The 26,410-nt window shown below is 42.9% G+C and overlaps 3 protein-coding genes across 7 annotated transcripts in view; 1 reads left to right on the top strand and 2 right to left on the bottom strand.

The window, feature by feature from the left end:
• The window catches only part of PRIM2 (DNA primase subunit 2), a gene marked incomplete at its 5' end in the record, with an annotated part of 70,832 nt that extends 66,990 nt beyond the window's left edge, over nucleotides 1-3,842 (bottom strand). The window contains 2 exon segments of the mRNA XM_083730304.1: nucleotides 3,331-3,506; nucleotides 3,509-3,842. Of these exon segments, the coding sequence (XP_083586430.1) occupies nucleotides 3,331-3,506; nucleotides 3,509-3,842 (510 nt within the window).
• RAB23 (RAB23, member RAS oncogene family) lies at nucleotides 3,451-17,239 on the top strand. 4 transcript variants are annotated; one of them, XR_014561943.1, is made up of 8 exons: nucleotides 3,451-3,611; nucleotides 7,026-7,239; nucleotides 8,337-8,422; nucleotides 9,342-9,498; nucleotides 11,015-11,097; nucleotides 12,416-12,508; nucleotides 13,668-14,879; nucleotides 14,949-17,239. XR_014561943.1 is itself a non-coding variant. In XM_083730846.1 (7 exons), exons 2-7 carry the CDS (start codon nucleotides 7,085-7,087, stop codon nucleotides 13,805-13,807), a joined length of 714 nt encoding a protein of 237 aa, XP_083586972.1. In that variant the 5' UTR covers nucleotides 3,451-3,611; nucleotides 7,026-7,084; the 3' UTR covers nucleotides 13,808-17,239. The 4 variants fall into 4 exon arrangements, 2 of the variants coding, with proteins under 2 accessions (XP_083586972.1, XP_083586973.1); XR_014561944.1 differs by lacking the exon at nucleotides 3,451-3,611 and adding an exon at nucleotides 3,699-3,972; XM_083730846.1 differs by having other exon boundaries at nucleotides 13,668-17,239.
• Nucleotides 14,809-26,013, bottom strand: BAG2 (BAG cochaperone 2). Of its 2 annotated transcripts, XR_014561939.1 has the most exons (4): nucleotides 25,184-26,013; nucleotides 19,955-20,064; nucleotides 18,573-19,352; nucleotides 14,809-18,081 (listed from the first exon to the last, which is right to left on the bottom strand). XR_014561939.1 is itself a non-coding variant. In XM_083730788.1 (3 exons), the coding sequence occupies exons 1-3, from the start codon at nucleotides 25,564-25,566 to the stop codon at nucleotides 18,952-18,954; spliced, it is 894 nt and encodes a 297-aa protein (XP_083586914.1). In that variant the 5' UTR covers nucleotides 25,567-26,013; the 3' UTR covers nucleotides 18,143-18,951. The 2 variants fall into 2 exon arrangements, 1 of the variants encoding a protein (XP_083586914.1); XM_083730788.1 differs by lacking the exon at nucleotides 14,809-18,081 and having other exon boundaries at nucleotides 18,143-19,352.
• Between the last annotated feature and the right edge of the window lie 397 nt (nucleotides 26,014-26,410).

The following is a 26,410-nucleotide window of genomic DNA, read 5'->3' as shown; positions in this document are numbered from 1 at the left end:
ACTACAGCAAGTGAAAACAAGCATGCAAGAGAAGAGGGAATGCTACCATCCCATTACCAACCCCTGATGGTCAGTGCATGTGACTCAAATCACTATATTTAAGATGCTGACAAAAGGCCTGTAATACCTTCAGGATTATATGAAATTGGAACTGGCAGAAGGATGGGGGAAGAGACTGAGCGAGCGTTAATTTCTGAATTAATAGAACTGGGAACAGAAGATTCATACTGACAGATGGTCTTTAATAAATCATTAACTAAAGTGTTTAACTGCATTTTGAACATCTTCTTGTATACAGTGTAGGTAGGCTGTATTCTTAATGTGGGAATGTAGGCACAAGGTTGTTCGGTGCATAATGCCATCTGGTATTATACTACTTTGCAAATTTGTAGCGAGTATCCTTGTTGATTTTTATTTAAATGTGCATTTAATGGGTTTTAACACAAAGGGGCAGGAGCACTATTCTCATTTTCAGCTTGTTACCTTTCCTCCTCTCCCAGAAATCAAGAGACTCCTATGGCTGTGTAACAGTTTTTACTCTGCTGTAGCAGCAGAAAACTCTGGTGAAAATCAGGCTGCTTGACAAATTACAGTTCTACTCACAGCTTGAAATAGTATTTTGGGAACAGGCACATACTGTAACCTGAGATTATTGTCTTTAGATAGGAAAATATCTTCTCTGCTTCAATCAATAGAAATAATTACACTGGATATGCAGAAGTTAATTACTACTACTAAAAAATTAAGCAAGTCCTGTTCTCTCTGGAATTCCCTTCATATAACTGATATTGCATATGAGTCATGGAAGTACTCTCCAGTGCACAAGCTCAATAATTACTGTTTAAAGTAATTGCACTTGCACAAAGCTAGGTTAACACTAATGACCTTTTTCCAATTGTAATAATAGCAAATGTATTCATTTTTAATAAATAGCGCCATGTGTGATTGTACAAAGATCCTTTTTTATCATGAAATAAATAGATCAAATGCTTTTTCTTACAGGTCCAGACAAAAAGTTATCTCCCCCCGCAACACTAATGACCCCGCTTCAGAATTAGAATTAGAATTAGTCCTCTTCTGTGGCAACTGTGTACCATGAAGTTCTCATACAGTAATTTTGAATAATGCTTTTTATTATGATAATTATATATCAAAACACAACGGTGCTGCCCTCTCCATACTAGTGTGGCTTCCTTACCAATTCTTATTGCCAAACTCCGTGTAGGTCCTGGGACATACAGCGAAATTGGCTGTAAGTAGGCAGAGTCTCTGGAGCTCCATCACAGTGGCATTCAAGTTTGTTCCACACAGCAGTGAACCTTGGTGGTCTAACCACAACCCCAGTTTGCCGAGTCTCCATCATGTCCTTGCTGCCCTAGCAGAAGGGGATATCAGAGGTGGAAACAGTTCTCTGGCTTTGCCCTCAGCCCATTTCTTGTTCTTGGCTTCCTTTGCCATCTGCTCCCTTCACACATGGTGGCTACTACAGTGTTCCAGCATGAATAAGGCACCAAGTTTGAACTCAGCTGGGAGGACACAGTGCATGGACCCTGGCCTACTTCATGGCAGGAACTCCAACCACTCGTAGCCCCTCAAAGGCCAGCTGTTGCCTACATTTTGAGGCTAGGAGGAATTCTGAGCATCTCCCACAGGAACCCACAACTGCATCAATGGCATTAAAAATAATAATCAATGGCATTAAAAAATGGCTACAGCAGCCCCTTCATTTCTAGGCAGGGTGAGTTACTTCAGCTGTGCGCTGCTTTAAGCTGAAGCAGCACTGCAGCTGGCAAAAATTCGCACATCTACCCAAGTTCTCTGATGTTGTCTTCTTTGAAAAAGGAAGGTAATTTTTGGTGGTCTTTTTATGTAGGAGGGCACATATTGAACACAATAGTGCTTTGATAATGTAAAAAGGAACCTACTATATCAGTTGACACCTGAAATGGTTATTCTGCAATGGCATTAGAAGTGAAATAAATTATGATAAACCAGCGTTGTGGTCAACAGAGAATGAATGCCACAATTTGGATGGAAGGAATGTTATCTGCATTTTTTTTTTTTTCATTTTTGCTACTATATTTGACTTTCACAAAAATGCCCAGATATGTTTCAGTTTGAATGCAACATGAGAAGCTTTTTTATTTCTTTGTGTGACCTGCCACTGGATTTGAATCCTGGCATACATGGTTACCAGGCAATGCCTTTATACACTGCGTGCATATGCTTCCCCAAGTTCCTCGAACAAACTTCTGACATAATATCTACCAGTTATGTAACAGCTAAAAGCTAAAGGCTAAAAGCAATGGTTGCAATCCCTGTTTGCATCTGCTCCAGGACTTGTCTGCCCATCCCACTTTCTGATTCTAAAACATTAAAGGACCTCACAATTCAATCCTGCACATAAGGAGCTTTATCCTAAGCACCCTGGAGCAAAGCTGGGCAACTCCAGCAACTCCAAACTGTGAATCTGATTTTCAAGGGGAATGCAACTAAATCCATATACGGTATGCTAACACACTATACCTAGTTCAACCCTTCTGTCTTTCCAGGAATTAATTTCAGTTTGTTTACCTCCATCCAGTCCATCACTGACCCCAGACCCCTATTCAGAATCTCTCCCCCCCCTTCCCAATTTGTGAGGGTAAGGAGAAATAGAGCACACAACCAATGACAACCACCTCTGCACCTCCATACTTTCCTAGCAGCTTCATGCAGATAGCATTGGGCACAAGGTCAAACCCTGCAGGACACCATAGTTAGGCCAAAGGACAAGGTGTGTAATAGGAGACCTGTAAATGCATATAACAATACTGTACCTACAATGAATTGCTTGCTCCTCCAATCAACACACCCCCCCCCCTTACCTCTGACAACTAATCTGTAATGGAAGTCAGTCACACTGAACTCCGTAATCTTTCATCCCAAAAGCATGATGTTTTCAGAAGTCCAGCTAAGTGAGGATTTGAACTCTCATCTTCTTGGCTGAAGTAACAACGCTTTAAACCAGTGGGGATGCCCGGCCCCTGGTTAGGACCCACAGATCCTTCATTATTGCCTTAACCCTTTTATTGCCCTAAAACCCGCAACCCTATACACACTTACCTGGGAGTAAGTCCTGGTGGACTTACACCTCGGTAGGCGTGCACAGAATTGCACTGTAAAACCCTTGATCCTTATTAGGATGGGCGGAGGGGAGAGTTATTGGCGCCCTGGGCGCTGTGGCAAACGAAAGCACCACCATGCAAGGGCTTGCTGCTACCTAGGCGCCAACCGCGCTTGTTTAGGAGCAATAATACCCCGTTCATCTCCGCGGGGTTTTTTTCCTACGTCAGCCTGGGCTTGCATAAGGATCTGGTTGCACATCCAGGACGGAGAGCCGCCAGGCCAGGGCGCTTCGCCTGCTTCGCCCGGGCCGAGCTGCTGCTGGCCGATCCGGCGCCTCCCAGAGCCGAAGGGGCTGCTGCTCCTCGTCGCATGTGGCGTTTCTCCTCCTCCTCCTCCTTTCCTCCTCCTCTTGCAATCTCCCACCCGGGCCAGCGAGGCTGTTCCCGCCCACCGAGAGCAGAAGCGGGCGGCGGAGCCGGGGGACTCGGCGCTTGCTCGGGGCGGTAAGCGCCTCTCGCCTCTGGAGGAAAGCGGAGCCCGGGAAGGGCGGCGGCCCGAGATGTGTTTGCCATTGGGAGGAGGTGGCGGGTGGCGGGGAGAAGCCGGGATGATGGTGATGGGCGTAAGCTGCTGGGAAGGGCCGGCCCTCCGCTTCTCCCGGCTGCCCGTCGCCGTGGAGGCGCCTTCCACGCGCGCTGCCGCCGGTTAGCGAGGCGCCGCTGCTGGGGTGGCATCGGAGAGCCGGCCGGCCGGCCAGAGCCTGCAGCCCGGCGCGGCCCCGGGCGGGAAGCTGTGAAGCGGGTTGGCTGCTGTGGGAAGGCGGGAGCCCGGCGCCTCCGCCACCGGGGCTGCCTGGAGGTGCTGGTAAGGTCGTGGAGGGAACGGCCTGTGCAGGCGACTTGGTGTTGGCTTGGGAGGCTGCAGGGAGAGAGGTGGAGCGGCCGAGGCGCGCAGCCTGTGCGTAATGTGCGCGCGTGTGTGGTTGGAATTGCAAAAATGTCCCGTCTCCCCACCCCGGTCCGAGTCTCCGAGCGAGGCTTTCTCCCTGCCTGAACTCTCCTCCCTCTATTATTATTATTTTTTACATTTGTGTACATTTCCTCCAGAGAGCTCAGGATGGCAAATCTTGGTTATCCTTTTCCCCATTTTAACCGTCACAACAAACCTGTGGGGTAGGTTTGGGCTAGGAGACGGGGACTGACCAAGCAAGGTGAGCTTCATGACGGAGTGAGGATTGTCTCTGGCCCTGCCCGGGATTCAGGTAGTCTGACTCCACTACACCCGCTTCCCTTAACAGAAACAATGTTCTTTCAGCTGGGTAAAGGTAAAGGGACCCCTGACCGGTAGGTCCAGTCGCAGACGACTCTGGGGTTGCAGTGCTCTACTGGCCAAGGGAGCCAACATATGTCCAGACATTTTTCCAGGTCATGTGGCCAGCATGACTAAGCCGCTTCTGGCGAACCAGAGCAGCACACAGAAACGCCGTTTACCTTCCCGCCAGAGTGGTACCTATTTATCTACTTGCACTTTCATGTGCTTTCGAACTGCTAGGTTGGCAGGATTCAGCTGGGTACCTACCCTATAAAAGGTTATTACAATTATTTATTAAATTGGTATACCATTCTCAGATGGTGGAGAAGCTGAAACCGGCTTCAAAATCCTTGGCTATGAGCTCACATTTCAGAGAGTTGTGATGACATGGCACTCAGTACGTACTCTGGGTTTCTGATATTTTTATTGCTCTCCGATGGTCCAAGACAGAGTTCTCAGTCAGATTTATACTTTGTCCTTCCACATTGCAGAGATTTTGCAACCATGGGGTGTCCTGCATTACGAAGCAGGCCCTTGCAGTTATATTGGTTGAGGTTCTGCACTTATGTGCCTGCCTTTGTGTACCTGTCACTTGGCAGGCCTAGTATACTCCTTATCTTAGATGGTGATGCTGTGCATTTTGTCTGAATAGCTAGCTGCTCTGTTAGTTACGTTTAGAGTGAGACTTGCTACATACAAAATGATGTCCTATGAAAACCACTTGTCTGATATATTTGTTAAGTGTCAGGGTGGTTTCTTTTTTTGAAGAATACTAAAAGCCATGTGAACAGGTCTGTAAAAATGAGTTTCCCTGAATCTAATATGTAAATGTTGCTTGGGGGAGTGGTAACTCAAGGTGGAGGTACCAACAAGTTTAGGGGTCCTGTGGTACAATCACTGATCTGAGCTGGGCTGTACAGTGGTACCTCGGGTTAAGTACTTAATTCGTTCCAGAGGTCCATTCTTAACCTGAAATTGTTCTTAACCTGAAGCACCACTTTAGCTAATAGGGCCTCCTGCCGCCGCCGGAACATGATTTCTGTTCTCATCCTGAAGCAAAGTTCTTAACCTGAGGTAATATTTCTGGGTTAGCGGAGTCTGTAACCTGAAGCGTATGTAACCCGAGGTACCACTGTACATGCTTAGTCTGCTGCAGTGGCTGTATGTCTTGGAGGGCCTTGCAGAATTCAGGTGTGCAAATTTACAAAATCCTCCAGAAGTCACCTCCGGTCTTAGTCAGTTTACAAATTCTTCACCAGGTGACTTCCTCAAGCAGTGACTATTGTATACTGCACCATTGGCCACTTGAGCCCGAGCCCCACATACTGCATGTAGTGTTACACTAGTATTGCACATTCCTGGTGGTGAGTTAGGGGGCTTCAGAAATACAATGAAGACATGCTCTGGCGAATGCTAGATGTCACAGCGCCGGGTGGAGCTACCACCCTTGGAAATGTCTTGGTGTCCCATTGTTCCTCTCCCCCCTCTAATTATGGCCTCTAATTAACAGTGTAATGTCAGAATAGTTGCTCACCTAGGGAACGTGGATAAGGCCAACCCAGAGAACAGATACTCTAATTATATTAGGAGTAGAATTCGACCTGGGAGGCTGCTTCACATGGCAGCCAATGTGTGTGATGTAGGAAGGAGCTGAATAGTTTTTTGTGTGTAGTTTTTTCTCTGTGTGTGTCTGTGTGTGTTGGAGATTTATGAGATGAACTTGTGGCTGGAAGGAACATTACACAGGGTGGGGAAGGAAACAAGCAACAGATCATACTAAATGGAATGAGGCTAAATCCTCAGGGAGTTTGCACACTGACATCTGACTTAAACCTGGGTGTGTGTATCTTAGGAAAGGCGCTGGTGTAGACATGAAATGCCTCGGAAACAGCAGCCTCGGGTAGGAATTAAGACGTGAAGGGACTGTAGTGTGATAATGTGCAGCCGTAAGATATGTATTGCTGCAGCCATTGTAATTCTGAAACATTTAGAGTAACTCTCTTTCAGTTGTTGTATTTGTATGGGCTACTTAAACAATCTTGATTTTACCCTCTTTTCAAATAATAAACAAATACTTTATGGGGCACTGTTAAGAGAATAAATTTCTGTTGTGCATGCCTGGTAAGAAAACAAGCCACCCTACTTAAAAGAGCACTTGTCGTAACTTGTTACAATTCAAATAGGTATTTTTTAAACTTTCGCTTTCATTTTTTTTCATGCTTCAGTACTGTTCGCCTTGGAATTTGAGAGTTAATGATGGTGTTAGGTTGATGCAGCTTGGTTAGAGCAATGAGCTAGAAAGAACAGACATTCTGTATGCATCTTCCTCCTCAGGCAGCAAAATTCTGCAGCAGGATCTTTGGGCGTGTGTTAGTATCTGATGCAATTGACCCTGACTATCCTAGTTGTCTTTGGGTTCAAGGTGTATGTGCTGACACTGAATAGTCAACTTGAGGGCATTCAGCTGTACAGTGAGATATTATGCCTTGGGGAAAAGACAAAGACAGGGTCTACAAGCCACTTATCTCCCATATACACTATAGATCATAGAAGCTAGAATCTTTAATAGCACTATCTTTAATAGTATTTTTACTCTTTCTCTTCAGATACGGGGAAGATCTAGCTAAGACTGTGAAGTAATTGCAGACTTTGGGGATTTGCCAAGATGTTGGAGGAAGATCTGGAAGTGGCCATCAAAGTGGTGGTCGTTGGAAACGGAGCTGTTGGGAAGTCCAGTATGATCCAGAGATATTGCAAAGGAATTTTCACGAAAGATTACAAGAAAACTATTGGAGTTGATTTCCTGGAAAGAGAAATGCAGTATGTGTTTTAACATATTGGGGCACAGTTCCTTCTTGCCACTCTTTGTATGTCTCCCTCCCTCCCTCCCTCCCTCCCTGTGTGTGATGCTTTTTGTAAGGGCTGAGCTAATGTTTTCTTGGAGAAAAGTGTTGTGACACTATTCTTCCTTTCTTTAACAGAGCTGAAAGTGAGGCATTTATATGCTAATTGTATTCTGCAGACTTTCCATAGAAGTGCCACATTTGCCGACTTGAATAATAAATGCAAAAAAATGCACAGACTGTGTAAAAGACCAGCCCTTTTAAGGAAAGGTCTCATTTGTCAGATGAGATAGAAAGGTTGTGTGAATGAGTGAAAAAGTGGGGAATATTTCTGACAGGGAATAGCAGTATGTTATGTAGGGGACAAGAACATCACAGTAAAAGTAAGCTGGAATTTTAAAATTTCACTAACACACAGTAGTGAAGTCATTTTCACAAAGAAAGAGGGGTAAAGTAAGATGCAGGATGGTTTTCAGTTGAAATCAAGGCAGTGTTGTGTAGCAGTTACAGCAGTTACTTCTCAACCTTAGGTCCCCATATGCTGTTAAACTGCTGTTCCCATCATCCCTAGTCAGCATGGTTGATCGTTGTGGGGTGAGGGAAGTTGTAGTCCCACAGCCTTGGGTCTCCATATAATGATAAACTACAGCTCCTGTCATCCTTAATAATCAGCCATTCTGCTTGGCAACAATGGTGATTGTAGTCAAACCAGAATCTGGGGACCTAAGGTTTGACAGGCTGTGTTGGATTAGAACTCAGGAAACCTGGGTTCAATCTCCATTCAGCCATGAAGCCTACTAGGTTACCTTTGGCCAGTCACACTCTTTTCATTCTCACATACCATGCAGAGTTGTGAGATAAAAGGCAAGGGGCAAGAGCTATCATGATAAAAAAATGAATTTTTTTAGAAAAGGCATAAATAATTAACAAGGAAGTAGGATAGATTTAGGTGTTCCTGAAAAGATGTGGGGTATAAACGCTACTGCCACAAATGTACTTTAAATAAGAAATTTATTTTGCTTTTTATAGTATGATTAAATATTGAGAATGTATGCTGTTTTTGTTTTTTTTAAGAGTCAACAATGAAGATGTCCGACTGATGCTGTGGGACACAGCAGGTCAAGAAGAATTTGATGCAATAACGAAAGCTTATTACAGAGGTAAATAGAATTACTAGCCTACTGACATGTCGTATAGGAAACTGGCAATGGTTCTAGGCTGTGTTACTTTTGATGTCTCCTAAACAATGTGCATTGTTAGATTCCAGCCAGAGAGGATAAGAGGAGATGATCAGTTTTAATTGCAAAGCTTTTTAAGGTGGCTTTCCACATGGTAGCTATAAAGAAAGTCTGGTGTATTAATGAAACAAAATTTAAGAACTCGTCTAGTTCCTTCTGCACACCTATTTTGTTCATCCACACCTATTTTATTTCTTTTGTATTCTACCTCTCCAAAGTTTGACAGGGATTAATTAAAATTAAAATATACAATATAAAACAATACTCTATAACTGCAGGTATTCTCTACAACCCCAGCTCAAAGAACTTTGGCTAAGGCATAGACTATTGGGTTTCATTAAGTACACAAGGTTTCGTACTGCTTACAGTACAGGAGTGACTGCTCAGAATTCAGGTAAAATGCTTGCCAGTGTATATACTATTACCTTCCATTCACTGTTGGCAGTGGGGAGCTAGATAGAATATCATGAGTAACTTGTTCTTATAATAACAAGCAGTGGTTTTTTTTGTTCAGATCCAAGTATTTGACTCCAGATAAGGGGCTCATTACATGGTTCTCTTTAAAGTGTAGTATAAACAACCCTAAGGAGTGATTTTGACAACTAAGACACCTGTTTACTGTGCAGCCCTTAAGACCTGAGTCAAATGTAAGAACAAAGTCTTTGGGACAATAAGCCATGTTTCGTCTGGTATAAGTCCCACTGTGCTCAACACAAACTAGCTGGAAAATGCTTGCTTTATTTGAATAAAGTAGGAAAAAACAGTCCTGTTCCAGCTTCTTAATAGGTTTGATATGGTTAACCAAATTTATCAAAAAAAGGTGCTTAATTGTGACTTTTAGGAGCCCAAGCGTGCGTGCTTGTGTTTTCAACTGTTGACAGAGAGTCTTTTGAAGCAATCCCTACTTGGAAGGAGAAAGTAGTATCTGAAGTCGGAGACATCCCTACAGTGCTTGTTCAGAATAAAATTGACCTCCTAGATGAATCTTGTATAAAGAAGTAAGTGCTGTTGCCATGCTTCGTGAAATCAGTTTTCAAATCGCTTAAATGACTTTGTAACGGTCACACAAAAATGCAAACAATTCAAAGAAGTGGCAAGTATTCGGTTTGATAATGGGCATGGATATATATGGTCCGTTGTGGCTAGCTACCAGCATGCAGGCCACAAACTAAACAAATATAGCTACATGTAACTAAAATACATAGTAAAACAATCTCATCCAAACAACAAAGCATCAATAATTAAAATGTATAATAAACAAGCCCATTAAAACAACATAATAATTAAAGCAGGATTTAGAGAGTATGTAGGGAGTACAAATGCAAATGAGGTGTATAGTTAGGTGTTGGTTAACTCTCCCCATCCCACTGGCCCCTGCAATCTTATCGCTCCTGTTCTAACTCCAGTGGTTATTTTTCTTGTACTGGAAGTGAGCGTGGCTTGGGCAGGCTGGGGGGGGGGGGTTAAGAGGAGTAGCTCAGCACCTCTAGTCCATTCCCAATTCCACTTTAAAATAATTCGTGCCCCATTCTCCAGTTCACACACTGGTAGGAAAGACCTGTGTCTCACGACATGGGCCTGGCACTCTAGGGTAAGGTTTGGCCACAGGCTGTATTGAAATGAATGGATTGTTTCCAAGCAGTGACTTTTAAGTCTGGAATACCTATTAAACTTGGGTGGTGTAGGGGTTAGAGTGTCAGACAAGGGCTTGGATGATGAGGGTTGAAAATCCCCACTCAACCATGAAGCTCACTGAGTGACTTTGGGACATTCACTGTCTCTTAGCCAAACCCATTTCACAGGCTTATTTTGAGGATAACATGGGGAGTGCCCCTCTGAGCTCCTTGGATAAAAGATGGAATATAAATTTAATAAACGAATGAAGGAGATTTAGTTTAACCTGGCTTATGTATGCAAGAATTATGTTTTCTCTGTTATGGCAGTAACAGATGAACTCTGAATATCTTGATTGATTGCATATATTTCATAAGGTGCTGTGATGGTTTATAACAGACTACTGTATATACAGTGGACGCTCAGGTTGCGAACATGATCCGTGTGGGAAGCACGTTTGCAACCCGCAGCATTCACAACCCGCAGCGCCGCGTGTGCGCACTCGCGGGATGTGATTCGGCGCTTCTGTGCATGTGCAAAGCGCGATTTAGTGCTTCTGCGCATGCGCAAGCACCAAAACCCAGAAGTAACCTATTCTGGTACTTCCGGGTTCGGCATGGTGCCCAATCCAAAGCGTCTGTAACCTGAGGTATGACTGTATTTTTAGTTACGTTTGCCCGCCCACCATCTGTTAGCTCCACCTCTTCAGTCCTTGTAGCAAATAAACCTAAAGCTACAATATTGTCAACAGCAATCATCTGCTGCTCTTGCATACAGTTACCTTTCAGTAATCTAATCTACTATTGATTAAATATAATCTAAATTAATTGTGTCTGTTGTACTGGGGGGGGTGTGTGGAAAGAACCAGTGTCTGAAACAATTTTCTGCTCCGGTAAACAGTGAAGAAGCAGAAGCCTTGGCAAAAAAGCTAAAATTAAGATTCTACCGAGCATCTGTAAAGGAGGACCTAAACGTAACAGAAGGTAAGAGTTCGCTGTAACTTTTCCAGAAGGGAATTTCAAATGTTGTCTGCTTATTTCAGTGATGGCCAAACTTGGCCCTCCAACTGTTTTGGGACTACAATTCCCATCATCCCTGACCACTGGTCCTGTTAGCTAGGGATGATGGGAGTTGTAGTCCCAAAACAGTCGGAGGGCCAAGTTTGGCCACCACTGGCTTATTTTCTTATTTTCCAACACTAATGTCAAGCCTAGTTTTCACTGAAGTGATCAACTTGTATCAATGCTTGTCTGCAACACCTAATTTTTAAGATACAGGGAATCTCTTGTGGATGGACTGAAGAGCATTTGGTCATGCAGATTTCCATTTGCAGTCTAAAGTGGTACATCCCAGTGTTTACCACTTCAGTGAGAGCTAGTCCCAAGTAAAGTAACTTCTCAAGCTAAATTCAAATTTCAAAGGGAATGATTGAAAAACTAAGAGCTCTAAGGTTGGCAGCAGAGATGTATGGGAGCAACCATACCTTGGTAGTAGAGCACGGGCTATGCAGGCAGAGGGTCCCTGATATTGCCAGGTAAGTGTAGGAAAGACTCCTGTCTGACACCATAGGTGTGACTTGATAAAAGGCAGCTATTTACATTCCTATAATCATGATGAAAAAGAGATTGGTTTTAATGTCGTAAAGCAGGGTTGGGCAGCTTGTTCAGCACAGAACAAACTGGGTGTACATATTTAGCTGTAGGTCATTCTTATAAATATACCAGGTATTGGTTGTCCAAATTGTTCTGAAATGGTTTTAATAATAATTTATTTATACCCCACCCATCGGGCTGGGTTTCCCTAGCCACTCTGGGCGGCTTCCAGCAGAATATTAAAATAAAATGATTAATCAAATATTAAAAGCTTCCCTAAACAGGGCTGCCTTCAGTTGTTTTATAAAAGTCCAATAGTTGTTTATTTCTTTGACATCTGATGGGAGGGTGTTCCACAGAGCGGGCACCACTACCGATAAGGCCCTCTGCCTGGTTCCCTGTAACTTGACTTCTCGCAGTGAGGGAACCGCCCGAAGGCCCTTAGCGCTGGACCTCAGTGTCCGGGTAGAACGATGGGGGTAGAGACGCTCCTTCAGGTATACATGTGATTCATCCTGACCTGCAATATGTGTCTTATCTTGCATGTGACCACCTTCTGAGACATTTATGTGGTTGGATTTTTCTTTTTCTATGGTCGGTAGGAGTTTTGTTACTTTGAAATCGGACCTGGATTAGTAGCTTGAATATGTAAAACTGTGCTTGTCTCTTTTTCTTAATGCCTGAAAGTTTATTTATATATATTCTTCAGTTTTTAAGTATTTGGCTGAGAAGTATCTTCAAAAACTCAAACAAAGAATAGTTGAAGATCCAGAAGTAGTACACACAAGTAGTAACAAAATTGGTATGTATGCCGCCAGACAGTATTGCCTGCTGATAAAATGTACTGTTAACTATGGGGTGCCTGTTCTGTTCCTAGTGCATTTCAATGAAAGTGAAATAAAAAAACACTTAATTTGCCAAATAGCTCTAGGGAAAATGTGCTCTGTGTTTGTGGCTATGATTTCTATTCTAGAATGTCAAACTATGGTACTAATGACACAAGGGCATGTCAGCCACTTTTCTTAAAATCTTGTGCACTGAAGTTATGCAAAGAATGGACAGTGCAGAATTCCCTGCATATTGGCAATGTTTGAAAATATATAGCTGCCATTAATGGTAATTATGCCAGCGAAGATGTACAAGAGATGGCTGTTTTAATTTTGTTGTTTTTTAAAGAAAAAACTGGCACCTGATGAAAATAGCTTTGTAAACTGTCTTTTGTATATAGACACTGAACTTTTGTATGTGGCTCTTCTTTAAAGTATTTCACAGTCTGCTCTCCCCACCCCCCCATCGCCATTTCTTGTGTCTAAAAGTAAGATTTGTTGGCGCAGGGTTATGTCTCTGCTGTGCTTTAGTTTGCCAAGTGATGAGTGTGAGTGCCAATGTCCAATAACTGAGGGTGAAATTCAACATAGCGTTAACTGGAGTATGTGAGAAATGAGCTTTCCTCGTGCAATGGGACTCCCGGCCCTGCACCCCCTAAACTTGGGGCTTCCCCTGACCCTTTAAGGGGAGAAGAGAAGAGAAGGGAAGGAAATTCCATTGCATGAACAGATCTCATTCCAAGCAACAACTTAGTTGAATCCTGCCCTTAGGTTTCGTCTTTTTTTTCCCTTTTCTTTTTGGCAAAAAGATATATTAAAGAATTGACAGTAGCATACATTAATTTTATATAATTGTCTCTGGGATCTCGGCTTATGAAGTCATTATTTGATCAGGCACACATTTCTAAAATGGAAAAACTAAGGATAAATTGTGCATTATCCATGCTTTTACATTAAGTTGTATTTCTATCTATCTATCTATCTATCTATCTATCTATCTATCTGTATATAGGACACATCTCACAATGTTCAAGATGCTTACAATTAAAATTTTAAAATCTCTCATATATTTCAAAGATGGTCAGTTTGCATATATGTAACTCCGTTTTTGTGCCTGTGCTTGATTTCAAATAGGTGTTTTCAACACAGCAGGTGGAAGTCATTCTGGGCAGAATTCTAACTTGCTTAATGGTGGTGATGTCATCAACCTAAGGCCAAACAAACAAAGGACCAAGAAAAACAGAAGCCCTTTTAGCAACTGCAGCATTCCCTAACACTCCCGCATAGAGAAGAAAAGATGGTCTGACACAGCTGCTCGGCTGAAACCCATAAGGGACACAACTGGCTGTAGAGGTGTTTTACCAGTGCTTTAGCAGATGTTGCACGCATTGGATCTTGCATTGATAGTGGATATTCCTGTTGCAATGAATTATTATCAGTACATAATGAGACCCCCAGCAGCACAAAAATAGAACCGTTGCCCCCATGCATTTGTTTTACATTCAATAGGACAACTTTCCAGGCGCAAGATGCGTTGTATTAAAGTATACAATAGGTTTCACTTTATTAAAAAGAAAAAGAAAAAGTTCAGCTGAAATGCTTAAGTATTGGTACCGTTCAAGAGAAAATGCCTTTTCCTACTTATTTGACCACATTGCTCAGTTGGGATTAATAGTTTGTTAAACTACCCTATGCACATTCTGGCAATATTGGCGGTGCAATATTTATATAGCTTATGAATTCTAGCTGCAATGTGTGTATATAAAAACTTGGTCAGAGATTCAGGATAATAAATCAGGTACTGGGCCCAATGATAGGTTCCTGATAATTTCTCAACTGGCATCCTAAAGATGACTTTCATTTTAAAAAAAATTGGAACAAACCTTTCCCAAATGGTGTTGTGCATGCTTACATTCTCCCTACTCTGTGGGCCTTAACTTTTCTTTTTAAAAATGGTACGGTGCCAAAGGCAAATACTTCTGCTGCTACACCTAGATGTTTTAGTTAATTTAGTGTCATATGTATATACATATATATTCTAAATTTTAATGAGGCAAGCAGGTGATAAATGGTACAGCCTGGTAGTTCTATTTTCAATCAGCTCTGTTTTTGAAAAAATAGAACCCTATAGCTTATATATTAATGGAAAAACATGGCAAAATATAGAGATTTTTTTATCAAAGTGCTTTTGAGGACTTTTTCTAGTGCTTGTTGTAATATCTATTGAGCATCCCAGGTTCAGGGTAATAAGCCCCCCCCCCCTTTTTTTTGTTACTTTAAATACACACTTGTTCTTAATCATGCCATTGTGGCTCTTATGCATAGTCTTAGAGCAAGACCTTCCAGGTTCATGGGACATGCTTTAAATAAACATGCACAGGATTAAATTGTTGGCCCATTAATGGTGTACCCCAGTAAAGTGGGTTGGAGCCAGAGCTAAGGGTACATATTGGGACTTGGGGAAAACTGACTTCCACATCCCTTCCTCTCCACAACAACCTCCCTGAACATGGTCCACTAACTTTTTGGAGGCTGAATGTGATAGGGTTATGAAGGCTCTCTCTGTGAATTCTCCCTCAGCACTCCTATGTCACAGCCCACCCCATTCATCAGGATGGCAGCATTTTCAGGGCACTTGGATTGAGGGCATTATTTGTTTTTTAAAAATCTCAAGCTGCAAGATCATTGGTAAAACTTTAACCCTAGTTTTCTTTGTTGAAGCATGCATTTATAAGATTGCTTTCTGTTTACATGTTCTTTAATATTTCTACAGTATTTCTGTAACTAAGTTCTGTCACTACCAAATTACTCTGATTCTAAACTTTGGATATTAGTAGCTGAGGAACATAATTATATCCAAGGGTGAATAACATGATCTGGAGCTCTGGCAGCTGAATTATACAGTTCTTTTGATTATTGATCTCGTTTCATGAATGTTACTTTTCAGCTACCCGATAAATTTAAAACTATATCCATCAACCTTGAAATATTGCATTGTCCATCCTAAGAGAACATCCCACAGTAAGTGTTATATTTTGAGAGAGGGCTTCTGAAATTCCATGAACATGCATATGCTAAAACTAACATACTTTTTTCTTCGATGGGAATCTTTGCCTAGCTATTGAGTAACATGGAATGAAAAGTATATAGTTATACATACATAATGAATAGCATAGGATTCTTTTTGCTTTCATAACCATTCCCATTGCTGGCAATGAGTTGGGCATTGCAGTAATCAATCCCTTACTTCACTATGAATTGTTGGATTAAGTACCTTATTTTTTAAACAAGTGCATTTACTCACTGGATGGCTGTAGGTGTATGGGTCCAAACTGTATTAAGTCTTGCTTTGTTTTGACAAATGCAAGAACATATCAACAAGTTACGAATTGTCCACTGTAAACTCAATCTTACTTAAGTATCTATGGCTCTGTGTGCACATTATTTTTATATGAAAATTTTTACATTAAACTAGTAGCCTTACATGTTTTGTACTTGTGAACAGAAGGAATCTGATCTCAGTGATTTTTTTACTTGTTCGCCTTTGTATAAAATAGTGCAAATGTAATGTGTGTTTATAACATGTACTTGTGCTGCTGTACGTTGAGGTTTGAGCGCATACTGTTTTCAGAATTTAAAGCTTGAGTTGAGTGCCTTTAGTAGGCTAAAGATTGATAACTGACCATCCTAGATATCTCTAGGATATCTTTTCTTAACGGCAGAAAATTATTACAGAAGTCATCTGTAATGCATTTCCAATGTAGATGTATTAAGTATAGAAGGAAGATGCACTACCAGTCATTTTTGTATCATGTTCAGCTATGAGTCCTGTTGGCAGAAGCCCTGCACCAGGATTTCTGTTTGCACAAGGGGGTTCCCCCACTTTTCCTCCCCGCATGCACCCCAGAGCAGCACGTAAGAGAAGGAATTGTTCCATCTGGCAAGCCAAAATACTTGCACTGAGGGATCAGTCAGTGTTGAATTCCTGCCTAATGAGTGACTGCGTTAATTGAAAGTCATTGCTAGATGTCTAAGCGAGAAGACTTTTCATGCAAAAAACAACAACTCTGCATATGTTGCTAAATGCATGGGTAACGCTGCCAGCTTTGATAGTTGTGATAGCTGGTCCATTTTGCAGGAGGGAAGTTGCGCTGTTAACCAGCTATCTACCTTGCTCTTTGTCTACAGTCCCAGGCTAGAAAACATCATTTTTCATTCAGCGCTGGATACTGGAAGTGTATCTCTCTCTGCTTGTTCCTTTATATGCACAAAATAGACTCCATTGGTATTGTCTGTGTGCCAAAGCCTATTTCCATACCCCTGTGCCCCTTAGGTGAATTGGAACCTAAGGATTTTAACCGAAAGCTGATTTTCCATAAAACTGGCATGCAGTCAACTGGTATTTACTAACATTCTTTTCCTAAATCATAATAAGCCTTGGATACAATGCAGTGTCTACCGGGCATTCACCTATTCTCAAATTTTTAAAGGTGCCAGTTATGTTGTAGTGTGCCTGATTCTGAGTTATGTTTCAAGTCTTAACTATTGTAGGATAACAAAAGTGACTGGTATTCTGTCTGTTTACTGCATTTATTAATAAGTTGTAGGCAGATTTTCATTTTTTAAAAAAACAGAAAACCTCCAGAGCTGTTTACAGTAGTAAAAACTATGCTAATGAAGTAATAAACATCCCTCAAACAGCAAAATATCATTGCAGTGCTGGAATTATTAAATCAGCATCAGTGGACAAGGGAAATGTCTAAGTGAGGAATTATGTTTTAAATAAACATTTGAAACAATTGTGCCTGCTATATTGCAGAGGGGAGCTTGTTCTAAGGGGCCTGCCTCTGTTGTTCCCAGGTGGAGTTCCACTGGTCATAGCATAGTCCTTTAATGGTACTGTACTTCTCTCACATAATGATGCATCAATCTCCCCCCAGACCCACCTGCATAACCCTAGGCATCTGGCTTGAATGAGCCATGGTGAATAATGGTCAAAAAAACATATTGTGATTGGACTACACAAGCATCTTGTCCATGTTTGTAGGATGAACAAAACTGAAACTGCTGCCACCAAGCCAGGCATTGGACACCTCACCTGGACCTGGAAATAATGGCAGGACTCAAGTTCCTATGAAGGCAAGCCATATGCACCTAGCATTGTCACAGCAGGTTTCCGAGAGTTCCACCATCTCATTTGCAGTGGTAGATGCCAATAAACCCCACTGGATGGGCAGGTCAAAGATGCATTGGAGGCGACTATGCAACCTTCATTGCTTCCACAACAACAGGGTGCACAGCACATGTTTGGTCACCTTCACAGCGAGTCTTAACTCCATTTGTGCACCAGCTATCATTTGACCTTCCTCACTACCCAGAGCGTTGCAGAAAACTGGGGAGCAATTTCCACAGCCATAACAGAGATGTAGCAACTGGCGACCAAATTGATACCTACACGTTAAGATTTCTGAGCAGGTAGAATAATAGAGGGAGTGTGACTGGAATATAAAGTTTCTCACAATTTGCCTTGGTCCAGCAATTTGTAGCTCTATAGATAAAAAATAATAATATAACCTTTACCAAAAAAAAAAAAAAAAAGGCTATGGAAGTGTTTACAATGTAGAGTGCAATCTACTTTTATTAATTTTCAGCAAGAAAAAAGTGCACATCGTTTTCTTTGCATCTACTGCAGCAATCCGCTTACCCCAGAATCCTCTCCCTATGCAATGTTCATTTACCTGCCGTGTGTGTGTGTGTGTGAGTGTGAGAGAGAGAGAGAGCGTGCGCGCGAAAAGGAAGTGTGCGATGTGACATTTTTGCAGATGATGGTAGACGCTGAAGCTTTCTAGAGAACAAAGCAAAACGGCTTGAGGAGCTTCTGGAATTCAGCAGCGGATATTTTTTATAACAGAAGTATCAAAATACTAAAACAGTTAACTGTACGGGAGCAAACCAAATACAGCTTATGAAAAGTTAAATCATTGGCACATCATCAGATGCCTACATTTTAATACTGATATCAAATATGGCTATAGCTACCTATTTTAATATATCCAGGATGCTACTATTCCCCACACAGAGTAAAATAGGCTGGATAACTGGGGGAAGAAAAGCAATGGATTGAAAACTGCTGGATGTTCATGTGCTTCTACAGTCTATACAGTAGCTGCTTAATCCTGTATCTGCCGCAGAGTGAGGAAGCGCTTCATATGAGTCCATTTTTTAATTGGTAGTCTTCTCACTGAGGGTAAAGTAAGGGAATTTTGCCAAGCTTCTTCCCTTTTAGCTATGCCTCTGTGCTCTGAACGCCCAAGAGTTGGTTTAAGGGCTACATAGACATGCAAGGTCCTCTGGTGTTGCTTTTTTCTTCTTCAAATTCCAGGGAAGCAGCAATTCTTTGATTTATTTGATTTCACTTTTAATCTTTCCCGTTGTTGCAGAGGTGCCTTGCGGTGGATTTCTGGTGCTCCAATAGCATGATGGATTTTTCAGAGTTTTCTATGTTTCTGAGAAGAGTCTCTAGCCGTCTTTTGATTTTCTTCTGATCTTCTATCGCACATCCAATTACAACAGACTGGAATTTTTGGTTAACAGGTCCAGCAGGCACCTCAGATGTACAAGCACCATAAAGCGACATTAAGCGGCTCTTGGAGTCTTCCAAATCATCCAATAGTTTGCCAACTATTTCATCGATCATCCGTGTGGCATGTAATAGGGACTCTTGCTGCTGGGGATTTCGAATGGTTTCTACTGAAACCTCCACCGTGAGGGTTCTGCCCATCAAACGTTTAGCAGTCAGACTGAGTTCTTCTCTTTCACCTGAATTTTGAAAGTGAAAAGGTTTTGAATTTAAAGCTTTACATCAAACCAACGTGCTGTACTAAGTTAGAAAAGTCAAGCTAAACTAGTAGTATTATTTGTATAATTGCCTCTTCTACCGCACAACATAGAAGCTGGGAGTGCAATCATAGTTCTAGTGGGCTTGCAGAGAAATTTTCTCTCTTAGGAGAGGATTTTGACTTAGCCAATATTGCAGCTATCCAAGCAAAATAACAAGTGTTATCAGGCGAAGGGGCTCAAACATTGTATGGTGTGTTTTCCAAGAATGTGAAATTATGAGTTTTATGAATGGTATACAACTGGTGTCGCTCCACAGATGGAAGGCACCCATTAACAATAACAGTGAAGGGAATAATTTTGGGTGATTTCTCCTGCCTCACTGCAACCTACTATTCCTCACCCCAATAGGACTGGGATATCCACACGCCCATGGCACTTTGGAGTGAATTTTGGGAGCTACAGGGAATAAGGGAAATTGCAAAAATAGCCTCCTTCCACCAATTGGCTACTACCCTACACGGTATATCTTTTTTTCATTTGCCCGAAGTGAATGAGTGATTCAATAACTGCTGGAGTCTTACCTTCACTAATGTTCCTCATATCCTGGCTGTTTTGTACGCCATGAATCATTTCTAGAAGTGATTCCTTTTCCTGCTCCATTGAAGATGCTGTATCGCGCAAAGCTTCAACCCTGGGAAGAGGAAAAACCAAATAGGAAGAGAGTTTGTAAACAATCAAATGTTACCCCTAGTGACGTTCTCTAGCAAATAACTGAAAATAATTGCTCATTCATGGCAGTACCAATTCATTTTACAGTGGTACCTCGGGTTAAGTACTTAATTCGTTCCGGAGGTCTGTTCTTAACCTGAAACTGTTCTTAACCTGAGGCACCACTTTAGCTATTGGGGCCTCCCGCTGCCACCGTGCCGCCGGAGCACGATTTCTGTTCTTATCCTGAAGCAAAGTTCTTAACCTGAAGCACTATTTCTGGGTTAGCAGAGTCTGTAACCTGAAGCATATGTAACCTGAAGCGTATGTAACCCGAGGTACCACTGTACATTTAGAGTAGATAACTAAATTACTTGTGCTGCCCATATTTTTTCCTACCATGCAAATAAAGGCGGAAGAAGGCCATTGCTACTGAGAAAATGGCACAGTGAAGAGATTGATCCACTTGTGGAAATTGCTGCTTTGGCCTTTTTGAATGGAATTCAACTATTCACACACACACACACACACACACACACACACACACACACACACACCTGCATTGTGTTCCTGCAGGAAGGTTTAAAAACATTTTATTGAAATTGCTTTGGGGTTCGCTTTATTGTGGAACGAGGGCCAATTGGGGTAATCTCTCTCAGAAAAGTGATGCGGGGAAGGGGTTTAAACATGGCATGGTTCTTTTATAAAACCTTTGAGACTGCTGCTCATGGATCTGCTGAGTCATGTCTGTTTGATCCTCTGTTTCAGCTTCAGGAGAAGTGATGTATTCAGTCATGAATGTCTACAGAAAGACATTTGCGCTAGAAAAGCTCACAGTGTTATGAGAACTGTGTTCCCTGCTCCTGAAAGATTTAATGGGTCTCTTCTACTACTACAATGTATGAAGAGGCTTTTATGGGTCAAATCAATGCTGTGCTTGCTGTGTGTGTATATGTTCAACTGTCATGCCCACTGTTACATTCATTCACATATCTCATTAGAAATCCCATTAAAATATTCAAAGCTAACCTTACCAGCAGGACTAGAATTCCTAAAAGTGTGGTCTTCCGCTTCCACAGAAGTAACTTGTTAAATTGGAGTTAAAATTAATTTCACTATCTTGTTGATAGCCTACATTCATTCTACACCGACAGTATGGTTGTGTTATCTCAGTGGAGTTTTATGTTTGAAAACAGAGAAGTCCGTATTGTTTTACATCTGTCTTTTTCCAAACAGTTAACAAAAATATTCATGAAGCTAAGGTAACAGAAAAGCCTTGAGCTTAGTTCTGTGTTTGCCTCTCAAACTGCTGATGGGTGTGCACATGATGGGGTGCTTTTTCCATACAAAACCATTATTCATTAATTAATAATATTACATTTATATCCTACCTTCCCTCCAAAGAACTCAAGATTCCTCTCCAACCCATTTTATGCTCACAACTACCCTATGAGGTAGGTTAGACTGAGAGACACTGACTGGTCCACTGACACCTAGTGAGCTGCTTTCTGCTCACAGAAAATTAGCAAGGTGGAGATAAAATTAGGCTAGAACTCCTTCTCTCAGATCTCTAGCTCTGTGTGCAGGGTTTGTTCTGTCAGGAAGAGTGTTTTATCAAGCGTGCAGCCACCTCGTTGAACGGTAGGCCTCCATCAACTAGCTGAACTTCCACAGCCAAACTGTTCACCTCGGTCCAGTCCAGGTCTAGGATATCCTCTCTTATTTTTCTAAGCTCTCTAGCTTCCTTTTTTGGAGATGGAAATATATGTTATGAAAGGCAGCAGCAGGAGCAGCAAGCTATTTCAGCTTCAGCAGGATTTGAAGGAGATAGCTTTAATGCTCTAATGTACTGTAAGATAGTTTTCTATTTCTACTGGTACTGTAGCATTGTCTCTTATTCAACAGGTTACAGCTCTGGCGGGGTTTGTTTGTTTGCTACCAGTGCCTTTAGCAGCAAGCTAACGATGCAAAAATTAAGTATGTGAACCCTTCACTTTATCACAGGAAAAGGTTCCTCGGCTAAGTTCCTTCAGGTCACACTCTTTTTAAGGCCCGAAATAGGACAGCTGGGGCGGGGAGGGGGGAGGCTTAATTGTGTGCCCTCATTTGTTCCCAGGTTTTATTTTGTAGAGTCTATTTTTAAACTAGGGACGCGGGTGGCGCTGTGGGTAAAACCTCAGTGCCTAGGACTTGCTGATCGTATGGTCGGCGGTTCGAATCCCCGCAGCAGGGTGAGCTCCCGTCGTTCGGTCCCAGCTCCTGCCCACCTAGCAGTTCGAAAGCACTCTTAAGTGCAAGTAGATAAATAGGTACCGCTTTATAGCGGGAAGGTAAACGATGTTTCCATGTGCTGCGCTGGTGCTGGCTCGCCAGCTGCAGCTTCGTCACACTGGCCACATGACCCAGAAGTGTCTTTGGACGGCGCCGGCTCACGGCCTATAGAGCGAGATGAGCACACAACCCTAGAGTCGGAGACGACTGGCCCGTACGGGCAGGGGTACCTTTACCTTACCTATGCACACACCTGGATGTTAGCAGTCAGGCAACTCAACTGTGTGGCTTAAGCTCTGGGAAATGGAAAAGGATTGATAATGTTTCTGATATAAAGATTTCCCTCCCTTAAGGAAGTGGAGCTGGAATGGAAGGTTCCCATTTTGAATCACATATTCCTGACAAATTAAAAGTAAAACCCTAAGCACTGAGCAAATCCCATTGAGTCGAGTGGGGCCTAGAATCCTTAGGGCCCAGGCATTGCCAACAAAAAAAAGGTGCTCAGACTCCATATGGTTTGTGGAATGACAGCTGGGGCTCCCAGGTCCCTCCTAGTTTGGAACTATATATAGGCCTCTCCCACCATGGCACCTGTGTACGTCACTCATAAAGCTGGACCATCTTGCAGCAGCAAATTTCTTGCTCATTCTTACACAGATACTGAGGGAAAGTGTGAGGCAGCTGCAACCGGCTATGAAGTTAAAATGCCCCAACATCCTGCACGAGGTTTTAGCTCTTGGAGCTACACACACACTCAGTTACCGAAGCATAAAATAATTGCTTGCATGAGGGGGGGGAAAGCCATTTAAAAATAAACATGCATGTACATATATCCAATCATATGGCACTATTCAGATAAAAACCACCAGGAACAGCGAACAAATATTTAAAACAAACATTTAAATATTCAAATCAGCCATCAATCATATCTGTAAAACTCAATAAAAAAAGAACAACAGAGAATAACAAAGGTCACACTGAACTAAAACAGTTGAGAAAAAACAGAAGAAAACAGCCTAAGCAACTTTTATTTTATTTGCTTATTTTATTCTGACAAAGTAATAATCATAAATAAATAAGAATAAAAATAGCATTTTTTTAATCTGTTGCTGAAATGACATTAGAGAGAGAAAGAGCATTCCAAAGTTGGGGTGATGCAAATAAAAAGGCTCCATCACAGTCCACCTCACTTCTGCATACAAAGGGGACTCAGTGATGAGGACTCAAGGGAAGATATTAATAAACAAGGATGTATTTGTGGTCTTCAAGGTACCCTGATCCCAAGTTATTTAAACTTTAAAACTGAAGCCTGAAAGGACCAGGCATATACATCCAGTTTCACTTAATGTTCTATTATTAACTGTATTAACTTCTGTTAACAGCCCCACAGACAGCGAGCACCTTGCAGTAAGTTGCAGTAATATGTTATCACCTCCATCCCCTTTGATACGGTATATGGCAGCAGAAGACCCATATCTTCCGCAGCCTCCTATCTGACCTAACCAACTCTCATCATCAGATGTCAATGAGTCCTTAGATTCAAATGGCAACTCAGCTAACAATTCCCTGCAAAAGCTTCCAGCAAATCACTTCCAATCAACCTCTGTTATTTTACATCCCGACCACTGGCCAGGATGGGGGGAAATAGGTGTATCACCCCGTCAAGAGCACTGTTTTCAAAATACTGGCTTCCATTTAAGGAACAAGGCCTTGTTTTTAAAGCAGGAAAATACCTTGTATGTGTGTATTAGCAACTACAGTACCTCTCCCCAAATAGTAATGACAAAGGTCAAAGTGCCTTCTGGTGGACCCTGTCTTATACAGATAGGTCCCCTCAGGCATATCCAGTAGTGGCAGCAGTTGTGCATGGGGGGGGGGGGGGCTGAGAGATGGCATTTTAATTCTTCACAGTGCCCCAGTGCCAAACTCATGTCACTCTGGAAAATATAAATGGTGGCTTGCAGTGACATGCTGGGTGAGCCCTGACAGCTGCCCCAGAGTGTCAGGTGCTGATGCCTGCATTAAACTTAACATGTCTCTTGACACAATACACAGATATTAAAATGCACACAAGAGGTTTGGCGACAGAAGCACCCTTCACATATTAGGCTGAAAGTGGGAGAGCAGGACTGGGTGATCCATCTCACCTCAACTTTCATAAATTCAGCTCAAGGAGAACAAATATTCTCCTCTTCCCTCCGACTCCAACGTGAACCTTGCTTTTCCAACTGCAGAGAAAAAAATCCATTAAAATGTAATAATCCTATGTGCAAAGGATCTAAAGACATAATGGCTAGCAGTAAGGATGGCACACACGATCCTGTGCCCCCCTCATTCTAGTTAATATGTGAAAAGTGCTAGGATTTCAGACATCACTTTGGATTGCGAAGCAATAATCGCTGCTTTCCCATGACTGACACCACTGAAACCATACCTGAACAACAAAAGGAAAACTGGCTGCGGGGGCTGAGACACCCGGAGGGGCAAAGCAGCACTTTGCAAGTTTGCAGAGCGATTCTAATCAGGGGATTATTAGAAAGATAAGATTAGTCAACATCCCTCGCACGGGGCTTAACAGGGCGCCTGGCAAGCAACAAAAGCCAGCCCCATAAGGAAACCCTTCAAAAGGAAGAACCCCAACAGGGAGAAGAAGTCATATTATGATTTGTCTCTGCTTTTTAATGCCCATTGCAGGAGAGCAGCTCTCTCTCTCTCTGCCTACTTTTTGCAAAGCTGCTAAACTCCATCTCTCTCTCTCTATATATATATCAAGCCAAGCCAAGCCAGACCACTGTCCGCCCCGTTTCCTAGCCGAGCCCGGCGGGTGTTACCTCCTCTCCAGCTGGTCCAGGCACTCGAGCAGGCGGCTGGATCGGTCCGCCATGGAGGTGGAGCGGAAGAAGCGGCCCCGCAGCTGCCCCCCACCCGCTTGCTGCTGGCCGCCGGCTTCGGCGACGCTGGAGCTGCTCCTGGAGCTGCTGATCTTGGCCTGGGCCATGGCGGGCCGCGAGAGCCAAGACGTCGCTGCCTCCACCGCCCGGTGCTGCTGCTTCCCCGCCCGCCGCTTGCCCGGAGAGCGTCCCCGCAGGCAGGCAGGCAGCGACTGCAGCAGGGCTGACACCCGACGCGCCGCCAAAGAAGGAGACGAGCCGCCCCCTCCCTTAGGAGAAGAGGGGCCCACCCCGCCCCTGCCCGCAGGAAGCGCTCTGCACATGTTCAGAGGCGCTGCCGCCTCCCGGAACCCATCGCGTTCTATCCTTGCTTGCTGGTCGCCGCACTGGAAACGGGGTCTGTGGCTTAAGTTGCGCCCTAGGGGTGAGGGGAGCCCAGCGGTGTGTCATTCGTATTTGTTTAAATGAAGCCCTTTAAAGCTGATTCCAGCCTTGGTGTGAGAGGTGGCTCCAAATGAATGCCTTAGAAGAAGGGCCATTTGTCTTCGTAATGGGCAAAGGGGCCTTGTGTTGGATCAGCAACCCTCCTCCTTCCTTCCCGCCCTCTTTCGCGCCTTGCACTGGGAGCGTCATAGGGCGCCATCCCTGCTTCCCATTAAGGACATGCTTCTTGGTGCTTTCCTTTCGCAGCTCAGCTAAACGTGTCCCTCTTGCTGAGAAATTGGCTAACCTTTTTCCTCTCCATCATCCTGACGCATATCCTAAAGTGGAGAGGCTGTAGGTTTTTTAAAGGGGGGGAGGCACTGCAGTCCCTGCAGTCTCTTGAGCTGGAGCCAAAAGTTTGATAGAAGCTTTACTCCCATTAACTGCACTGCAGTTGTTCTCAATTCTTTTCCCTCCTCTTCCTTAAAAAAAGAAAAGGCAAATCACCTGGGGGGGGGGGGGCGGAGAACCCACTGAGGATTTATTACAAACTTCAGCAGGAACAAAGCAATTTATTTTAAGTATTTTAAACAAATATTATTTAGAACATATAAAACACAAAACCTTAAAAACACATGACACAATGAAAAGGACCCAAAGGCAAGGCCACAGATAAAAGTCTGTATAGTTTCAGGGTACAAAGTAAATTACACTGTACCTGAGTGGCTTAGCATAAATCTGCAA

This window comes from Podarcis gaigeae, assembly GCF_964106915.1.
Source record: "Podarcis gaigeae genome assembly, chromosome: 3".
Lineage (NCBI taxonomy): Eukaryota > Metazoa > Chordata > Lepidosauria > Squamata > Lacertidae > Podarcis > Podarcis gaigeae.
The sequence above is the reverse complement of the archived record's forward strand: the minus strand, read 5'-3'. Positions and strand labels throughout refer to the sequence as shown.

What these genes read in the sequence shown, in the direction of transcription:
- RAB23 (XM_083730846.1), top strand. Translation starts at nt 7,085, where the DNA reads ATGTTGGAGGAAGATCTGGAAGTGGCCATCAAAGTGGTGGTCGTTGGA. An exon ending in GATGAATCTTGTATAAAGAA is followed by an intron (nt 9,499 to 11,014) that starts GTAAGTGCTGTT and finishes TCCGGTAAACAG; the next exon opens with TGAAGAAGCAGAAGCCTTGG. An exon ending in GGACCTAAACGTAACAGAAG is followed by an intron (nt 11,098 to 12,415) that starts GTAAGAGTTCGC and finishes TATATTCTTCAG; the next exon opens with TTTTTAAGTATTTGGCTGAG.
- BAG2 (XM_083730788.1), bottom strand. Translation starts at nt 25,566, where the DNA reads ATGTGCAGAGCGCTTCCTGCGGGCAGGGGCGGGGTGGGCCCCTCTTCT. An exon ending in CTGGACCAGCTGGAGAGGAG is followed by an intron (nt 20,065 to 25,183) that starts GTAACACCCGCC and finishes TCCTCTTCCCAG; the next exon opens with GGTTGAAGCTTTGCGCGATA. An exon ending in TATGAGGAACATTAGTGAAG is followed by an intron (nt 19,353 to 19,954) that starts GTAAGACTCCAG and finishes TTCAAAATTCAG; the next exon opens with GTGAAAGAGAAGAACTCAGT.